General features: G+C 33.3%; 1 protein-coding gene across 1 annotated transcript; it reads right to left on the bottom strand.

The window, feature by feature from the left end:
- Positions 1-230: 230 nt before the first annotated feature.
- LOC109163242 (DNA repair protein RAD51 homolog 2) lies at positions 231-8,093 on the bottom strand. Its single transcript, XM_019312003.1, has 15 exons — positions 7,962-8,093; positions 7,690-7,803; positions 7,453-7,605; positions 7,065-7,168; positions 6,912-6,975; positions 6,437-6,492; positions 5,811-5,891; positions 5,316-5,375; positions 5,117-5,208; positions 4,775-4,894; positions 4,386-4,529; positions 3,535-3,614; positions 1,931-1,960; positions 480-568; positions 231-412 (listed from the first exon to the last, which is right to left on the bottom strand). The coding sequence occupies exons 1-12, from the start codon at positions 8,043-8,045 to the stop codon at positions 3,592-3,594; spliced, it is 1,095 nt and encodes a 364-aa protein (XP_019167548.1). The 5' UTR covers positions 8,046-8,093; the 3' UTR covers positions 231-412; positions 480-568; positions 1,931-1,960; positions 3,535-3,591.
- Between the last annotated feature and the right edge of the window lie 1,723 nt (positions 8,094-9,816).

Genomic DNA, 9,816 nt, shown 5'->3' on the forward strand with positions numbered 1-9,816 from the left:
CTATCTAATAGACCCTCAAATCACCGTAATTTATCTCTCCCTATTCTGACGAGCCAAGATGTAAAGGCCTTGGGGTAAAATAATTTTATCTTTTGTGGGCAAGAAAGAAAAAAGAAAAATAAATAAAAGCATGATATGATATGATATATTGACTTTATGATCCCATTGCTTAATAAGATAAGATGTGATTAAACATAGGTAATTATGTGGAGTACGGTGAAACCTAGATATTCCACTTGCTACTACAGGAAAGGCCAAGGATTAAATAATTAGCAAATGGCCATACCATGATGGCCACGGGTTACAATGTGACTGACAGGTTCCTAAAATTTCTTTTTTAAGTACGAATCTTCGAGGAGATTAAGATGCCAAAACTAGAATAAACAACCAGGCCCTATTCATCAACTTGAATCTGGACATTGATTGAGATTAGTTAACCTTAAAAATATATCACTACTTTAAACAGATATCAAACATACTATGAAACAAGCCAACCAACTCGTTTCTATGTTTTCCACATGCCGTGGTCAAGCAAGTTGGCCCCTTGGAGATATTCAATAGGCAACACCTGTACATATATTATTATTGAATTCAATCAATTTGTCTCCTCTTAATTAAACCTTAAAATCAAAAGATTTAACCAAATTTACATTGACTACAAACTTAAAATAACCCTACTTTGCCTGTGGTCCATGATTCACGTTGCAAAGTAAGATTAATGTTCATTTTTTGATAGTATACTAAAAATGAACATTCAAAAAATAAACTTGTAGTACACTACAAAAGAAACATTAGTATACTAAAAATGAACATGTATATCAGTGATCCACACTATAATGATTGCTTTGCTCGAAGGATAAGCAAGACAGTTAAGAGTTAGGCTACACATCCCATCTTTAAAAAATAATTAATCTTAACCCACCAGCTTAAAACAGTCTATTAATGCAACAAAATTGCAAGGCCAGAAGATCAACTCTTTTATGTGAGTTTGAAGAAGATTTTAAACTTAATAAAAAAAGAAAAAAAGAAACCCAAACTAGTCTTGTAAGCGGTGGGGAAAAATATCAGATACTATATGCAAACAATTTTTGGATTCATTTCGCATCTTATTTAATAATAATAATAGGCCATAACAGAAGGTTTTAGTTTTATAGAACAGAAGACTAAGGCCCTGTTTGGTAAAAAATTGGCCTATAGGCCAATTTTGGCTTATTTAACCACTATTAATTGTTTGATTTAGTTAAAATATCAATATAAATGCTTGGTTAATTAGCTTTTTGTAACTCCAAAAGGCTAAAATATAAAAAGCTACTCCAAGCAACTTTTTCAATTAGCTTTTTGAGAAAAGAAATTATACCAAACATCTATCAGCTAACAGCTAATTTACCAAACATTTTTTTATAATCAGCTAATGTTATCAACTATTTATACCCTCAAATTAACACAATAAGCAATCAGCTAACAGCCATTTTACCATACAGGGCCTAAGTTTTACGTCTTCTACAACACAGATGAAGGAATACAAAAGATTGAGCATTGAAGCCGTACTAAATTCAAAAGTTTCTCCCCCTCTATCCTCCCAAAAAAAACTGTTCCAATTCTTAAAGATAGAGTGCATGTTAAGGTATTCTTGTTCCAATGTTCTGACTTAGTTTACCTAAGGGGGGCCATGATGCAATAAAATATATAGAATCCTGAATTTTGTGTATACCCACATGCTATGACAGTACGGCTATGGAAAAAGAAGATAATATTTTTGCTTAATCATGGAAAAGAATCTCAATAATCACCATATCCTCCTAATACTAAAGAGTAAACAGCTATGCATATTTTTCTAATAATTTTCCCTACCGGCAGATATGATTTGAGCTGAATAAATAAACAGATTAAGTTTCTGATAATTTAAGGTATCAGGTACACACATGTTTACCAGGTATTATACTCCATGTCCCCTGCTGCTATGATTAAACAAGGAAATTAAAGCCATGTGTTAAGGATCTGCTCAACCCAAAAAAAATCTTATTTCTAGACTATAAAAACCCATAAATATATAGTTCCCCTCGTTATAAAAATCACAAGCAAGTGGAGTGGAGTGGATTGAGTGTGATTTATCATAGAATTCAGTGAAGCATCAAAATTTTAAAGTAACACAAAAGAGGCAACAAATGAAAGGGGAAGTTCTACATCTACATATGTAGCAAGGGGAGTAGAATTCTCTTTGACATAGAGAGCATCCAAGGCCCAAGGGTTCCTTGGAGGTGAAAATAGGGTTTTTCATGAAGCAAATCTAAAAGAGTCTGGGCAAAGGGAACTCAAATTCTGTAGATCAGAAAAGCACATAAAAAAAAAAACAGGCTAACCTAATACCTAACTCATTATATGGAGCATCAAGAAATGGTGCCATAAATTCAGCTCCTAACAAATGAAAATTCACATTATACCGCATTATTGTTACATAATACATATATTGGCACTGCTTGTCAGAGCTTATGACTATGATTTATGATCATAATTTGTGATTATGAAATGTGAAAAATTCATAATCCATGCTAAGTAATTTATGGATTATTGGCTTTAATAAACTAAAATTTCCTGTACAATCCAAGATGATAACCTTTGCCAAACAAATAAAAAGTAAATTATTCTAATTTATTATCTCAATAATCAGAATAAATAATAATCTTTACCATACACCGCTATTAATGGACACGACTATTCACTTCCTAGCCAGCATGTGCTAAAAAATAGTCATAATTCCACCACCTTAATGGTTCTCAATTCAATGGGCACTCAAAACAGGCAACTTGCACAATGTCAAGTTGCACCTTGTTTAATCTCAAACAGAAACAATATGGATTAGTTTATAGTCATTATCCCCAAGACATAATATTACAGTATTAGAGAATGCTAAAGAATAGCAATATGTCATATCACAACAAAACTATCAGAAGATATTCCTCTCATGAACAGAACAATACTTTTCTTTCCACTAGTTTTTTTCCGTAAATATAATAGAAAGCTAAAGAGAGAATTGGAAGTTAAGATAATAAAGAAGAAAAGAATAAAATTCTTTGAAAAGTACTGAAGGGGAATGCAGAGACTGTAAAGGCTACAAGTATAAACCAAGGAAGATTACAAGAGACACCCAAAGGAACAATGCAAATGTATCACTAGATTTATGTATCCTCTGTTCATGACTGATACTTTTCCTATTAAAATTTAATGTATTCTCTGTTCAGGACTGATACTTTTCCTATTAAAATAATATGCACACTATATTCCCCTTTAGAATTCTGCAAGACTTTTTCTTATGAAAGATTTAAGTAATTCCTTGCAGTGAATGGTTTAGCAAATGAGATAAAGCAAGCATCAAACTAGTAGGACATGTATGTGAATCCATATAATAGAAAATAACAAAGTCATCAACAATACATGTGCCACAATGTTTGACAAACAAATGAAAAGCATAACTTTTCTGCAGATGAATTGCACACAGAGAAAATGACTAAATGAGGGATATTTTTCATCATATTACCATGAAAGAGAAGCTATGATCAATTGTTGTGAGAGAGACCCAATTGTGGAGAATGCCTAAACATTGAGACAGCTGTGGCCTGCATTAATTAGAAAATCTCATAAGGATTTCAAGTTCTAGGATTACAAAGCAAATATTTCTTAAAACAGCCTTCATATGTTGAATCCTTAGAACAAGATTCAGAAGTATATGACCTATCACTTTCTAGTAGCCTATGATAAGGTTATAACATACGCATCACATATTTAAGTTGGCATACTTAAATAACTTTTGAGAGAAGACAATAGTAATAAAATATGTGATGCGTATGTTATAAACTTATCATAGGCTACTATAAAGTTATAGGTCATATTGTTGGCATTTCAAGAACAATTGTATAACATCATATAATGGATGCTCTTTCATGCCTTCAATTGCTAAAATTGTGTAGTGATAGTTGAGTCTTTTTGTTCCTCAATTTAGTTTTGGCTTTACTATAAAGTTATGGGTCATATTGTTGGCATTTCAAGAACAATTGTATAACATCATATAATGGATGCTCTTTCATGCCTTCAATTGCTAAAATTGTGTAGTGATAGTTGAGTCTTTTTGTTCCTCAATTTAGTTTTGGCTTTACTTCTAGGTGATACTGTCATTAATATAATTTTTTTTTTTTGGGTGGACCCACCGTCGAACACAGTGACTAATCCCCTCGCTGGCATGGAGATTTAAGGCTTCTCCGTACCCAAAGCCAAGGATCGAACCTTTGACCTTTGGATAAGATGGATGAGTCCCTTTCACTCAACCACACCCCCCAGATTAATATAATTTTTTTTTTTTTAATATGACATGAAAAGGATTAGGATCAGACCTTGATAATTTATGGTATTTATTTCTGGCCCAGTAATTTCCTCTCCATCATCATCTAGCAACGAAATACCAGATGAAGTTATGCCAAAGGGAAAAGCAATTGGTGGGGATATTGAAGATTTTGCTACTTTCATAAACCTTTGACCTACAAGAGACAAGATAACAGTAATTGGCATTTTATTCTTTAATGTATACAATTTTTTTTTTTTTTAAATTATCCATCATTGAGGAATGAAAAAGAAAACTTCAAGGGCTTTGCTTGTGTTACATAATATGAACGCAATTAATCCTCAGTTTCTTAAGTGACAAAGTTGAGCTAAATAGATCAGTCTTTTCATGGTGAATCTGATAGCAGTTTTAAGCCTCAACGAAAATTAGGCAAGAACCAACCTGATCTAGATTCAAATACAAGGCGATTCGTAACAGCATGAGCCCAATGGATTCCAAGAGCAGCAACTAAATGGTGATCAAATTTTGTAGGATCATCAAGGTTGTCAGTTATCCTCTGTGCTGAAAAGGATAAATGTTAAGTTAACAAGTTGATAAGCTGGAACAGATAAATGCTAAGATTTTCAAAAAAGCAACTTCATTCCATGCCTCGTATTTAATACTTCTAAGCTTTTTTACAGAAAAGCCAGAAAGCTCAATTAGTTGATTCCATTATTATGTCAAGTCCATCAATTGTTGCGCTATTTCTAGTGTGGACTTTCACGTCTTGTTCTGCAAGAATACCTTGGAAAAAATACTGGGATATTTCATCACGATTTTGAGATCTCACTTGGTTGGTAACCACAACAGGAATTCGTGAGAACTCAGCAAGTGATCTGAGGAGTTAGAAAAAAGATATACAGAAGCTAAAAAATTGATCATTTCGAGTCCGAGGAAACAGAAAGTAAATTGTTGAAACCCAAATGAAAAGATAAATTCTCACTTAAGGAATGATATGTGCCAGCCCAATGAGTGTTGTCTATGAGGCCCCTGTGAGCTTTCCCTGAATCAACTTGTCAGGTATTCATAAAATGTTAATTTAGGGGAAACAATATGCACCACAAAAGGTAGAAACATGACCATTCATTCTTTAAGGTATTAATGGAGCCAAATCAGCCACATGACAAGAACACAGGAAACCCAAGTAAATTAGGTTAAGAGATCACAACGAAAGAGTGAATTCCTAACAAAGAACCTCCTTGCACACTGCTTACAGCAAAATGTGGGTATGGATAAGAACAAAAATGTATCAACTTCTAGTCTAATAAGTAATCAACTTTTCTTTTTCAACAGTTCATATATCACAATAAAGGGATAAAAAGAAGAACCTTCAAAGTTGCTTACATATATTTTAAATCAAATGTGGTTAGGTCACATCTTTCTGACATCCTAGGTAGCTGTTGGACAACCAATGAAGGGAAAGAGGAAACGGAATTACCCTGAAAGAAGAGCTGCCAAGCTATCAACAATTAGCAGCTTCACATTATGTTGGAAGAGAGAATCTCTAATTTGTTGTAATCTGATAATAAGATAAAGTGTGTGAGCAGACAATTCATAAATATCCCAAAGATTATAATTATCTAAGGTAACTAAATTTGGGAATGCTAGAGTCCTCTCCTAATATTGAAGGGTATTGCTGTCCCTTAGGCCAGTGCCTCCAATCAGACTCTTTCATAATCTTTATCACTAAAATCTAATTTACATCAATTAGTTGGTAATCTAGAGGCTTAATGATGTTCATTTATTATGATTCACCATCTTAAAAAGCTTCCAAAATAGTAGCAAATCTGAGTATTTTCCTTTTCAGCCAAAAGACTGAGTTGCTTATTTCTAACTGTACTGAGTTATGCAATTTTCCTAGGCAAGGGGCCCCAACTCAAACAGCAGAAGAGAAAGGAAAGAAAGAGGGAAAGAAAAAGAAATAGTTTCCATTTTGAGAATAGTGGTTTATAAACCAACTAAATCTCCCCACCACCACATGTGCACATCCATTTTACTTTCTTTAAAGCCAGGTATTCCATTAGTTCTTAGGCTGGCAGTAGATATGTCAATACAGCTTCAAACCTCTCTGTAAATTCAGAAAGTGACGTTGGTCTGAGTACAATGATCCTTCCTGCCATCTGCAAGATAAACCAAGACTTCTTTATTGAAAAGTTTGATGTTTTGTAATATTTCATTAAAGCCATGTCAAAGAAGTCACTCTCCAGATGAAGGCATCAGTATCAATATAGGTTTCGTGTATTTATAGCAAGGAAACAGAAACAATTTGAAATGAATGAGGACACGGAGAGAGAAAGAACAGAAGAAAAATGTACATTGAAATATGCATTGTAAATGGGATTATCATGGACAGTATGGGATCTAGCCAGGTTAACTACGTCCATCTCTGCGCAATTCTATCAACCCTAAAAAACAAGCAAATACATATATAACTTCCCAATTGAAGTATTCATTATCTAGTTCAAAGATTATTTTCTATGCCTATATTCTGAAATTTAAGGAATGCAACACAATATATACTCTTCAATATGCAATGTACCTCTTGTGCCATGTTTTCCTTGCGAAATACTTCTGGAAAGCTATTCACTCCAATTTCTATCATCCTGTAAACAATTATAGATTAAAACAGTGGTAAAAAAGAATGTATGCCCCCAATATGAGGAGCTTATAAAGTAAGCATCATTTGGAGAACCTTTTAGAACTGAATTTGGATTCTGTATCAATGAATAACACATGACCATCTAATCCTCCATAAGCAGAAGGAAGTGCAGCAAGTAATGAGAGCTTGAGGCAGAACTACATGTTAGAGAAGAATAAGAAATATAAGTTTCAGATAAGAGTTACATCTTGGACCCAACAAAAGGCATACTGAGTAATGACAATATGAACAACCAAAAGAATATGCAGGCCTACTCCATCTTATGAAATTTTCTCCTAGCAATCAACATAAGCATTAAGAGAAACAAGCACAATATAAATGCATACACTTTGAGATATTTTTGTACAGTGACAATGATACAACTATATAAGCCTCAATAAAATTAAACTAGTCAAAGCAATAAGCAAATAAGCAATCATACCTGGGTTTTGCCAATCCCTGCAGGACCAACCAATTCCGTAACAACACCAAATGGAATTCCACCGCATAAGGCAGCATCTAATCCTTTTAAACGAGTTGGAAGGTGGCCTGCAAAATTCTCCTTGTTGACACGCAGTTCCAGAAGAGACAAAGCCTAAAAATCGAAACTAGAAATCTGAGCATAAATAGCTGCATTACAACCCCCATACAATAACATATTCTAGAGTAGTAAACTTACAGTTTGATATGGCGGCGAAGCAATTTCACTAATGCGTCCCACTGCAGATATCACCTCGGACAAATTCAAGTCTAACAACTCCATCAACTCGAATTCAGTCAAGGACAGTGCATCCTGTAAACAGGCAGTTGAATGCAGATCAAAATACACTTTAGTGAATCGAGAATTTCTGCGAGAGAATGAATTGAAGATGCGGAAGTTGGAGAACTGAAATGTAGAAATGCGTAATATGGACGGGGCGCTGGTAATTGAAAGGGAGTTGGGAGAGGAACCTTGGCGGTGATGATGTTTCGAGCCGCAAAGACGTTGGATACAGACTTGGGAAGACCCATTTGGCTTATGAGCTTGTTTGCCATCTCTCTCGAGTCTCGCCAACACGAATAACGAAAATGGGGAAGGGAAGGCTTGGGGGGTTGGGCAGTAGGCAGTAACCGCTTTCCCGCCAATCTTGTCGACGCATATCAGCAGGTGGAGGGCAAATTTTGATGTGTACTAGACAATAAATAAATAAATAAATAAACATTTTTAATATATTAAAAATATATTATTTTTGTACTGAATATACAAAATAATATATTTTTTCTGATTTTTCAATGGCATTTGCATCTTTTTTCTTTTGTCATGTGAAAGAGAGAAGGATAGAGTTGCGCTCTAAAAACTTGATTTTTTGTGGGAATCACAGAAGAGAGAAACAACAATAGAGAGGTGCATACGCTAATCATTATGCTGTGCAACCGTGTGTACTATGCATGGTGCACACGGTTGCAAAAACGACGTCGTTTTGACGTCTGACTTAAAAAAAAATCAATTTTGATTGCCGTTAACGGCGTTATGTTGTGCATAATTTGAACAACACATCCATAACTTCATAACTATACATTCAAAATTGCATAACTACACATCTATAACTTCATAACTATACATTTAGAATTGCATAACTATACATCCATTAACTTCATAATTATACATTCAGAATTGCATAACTACATATCCATAATTTCATAACTATACATTCAGAATTGCATAACTACACATCCATAACTTCATAACTATACATTCAGAATTGCATAACTACACATCCATAACTTTATAACTATACATTCAGAATGTGAAATTATAACTTCATAACTATACATTCAGAATTGCATGAATAACTACACATCCATAACTTCATAACTATACATTCAGAATTGCATAACTACACATCCATAACTTTATAACTATACATTCAGAATGTGAAATTATAACTTCATAACTATACATTCAGAATTGCATGAATAACTACACATCCATAACTTCATAACTATACATTCAGAATTGCATAACTACACATCCATAACTTCAAAACTATACAATCAGAATTGCATAATTACACATCCATAACTTCATAATTATACATTCAGAATGTGAAATTATAAAATTATGAACATATATTTAAGTAACTAACAGCAATCGAAAATGATTTTTTTTAAAGTAAAACGACGCCGTTTTGCAACCGTGTGCACCATGCATGGTGAACACGGTTGCACAACATAATTTGCCTGCAGACGCGCAATGCTGCACGTTTGGCACACATATAGCGCCCAGCGCTAGCCCGTTAATTGTTTTTTATTTTTCTTTTTGCGTTAGATTTGCTTTTTTCTTTTTTTTTTTTTCTCTCTCTCTCTTTTTTTTTTTCCCTCTCTTTCCTACATGGCATTCAAAAACTAATGAGAATGACCTAAAACTAGATTATTTGTGTACTGAATATATATTATTTGATGATATACAAAATAATGCAATTTTCGTACTCAAATAATATATTTTTTATTTATGATCTACATAATTGTTTGGCAATCATTATGCTGTGGAACCGTGTCCACTTTACAAGGTGAACATGATTCTATATTCATAATTAGTGAAATATATGTTCATAATTATAAAGCTATATATTCATAATTTTTGAACTTCATATTCATAATTATTGAACTTTATATTCACAATTACAGAACTCTATGTTCATAATTACTGAACTATATATTCATAATTATAAAACTATATATTCGTTTTTAAAAAAATAAAGCTATATATTCATAATTTTTGAACTTCACAATTATTGAATCTCTATATTCATAATTACAGAATTAT

This window comes from Ipomoea nil, unplaced genomic scaffold (genome assembly GCF_001879475.1).
Source record: "Ipomoea nil cultivar Tokyo-kokei standard unplaced genomic scaffold, Asagao_1.1 scaffold3016, whole genome shotgun sequence".
Taxonomy (NCBI): Eukaryota; Viridiplantae; Streptophyta; class Magnoliopsida; order Solanales; family Convolvulaceae; genus Ipomoea; species Ipomoea nil.

Bases quoted from the DNA above. Each gene is read 5' to 3' on its own strand.
- LOC109163242 (XM_019312003.1), bottom strand. From the start codon at position 8,045: ATGGCAAACAAGCTCATAAGCCAAATGGGTCTTCCCAAGTCTGTATCC. The intron at 5,209-5,315 runs GTGAGAATTTAT...CTAACTCCTCAG, and splicing joins TGGCACATATCATTCCTTAA to ATCACTTGCTGAGTTCTCAC. The intron at 3,615-4,385 runs GTCTGATCCTAA...TAATTAATGCAG, and splicing joins AAATACCATAAATTATCAAG to GCCACAGCTGTCTCAATGTT.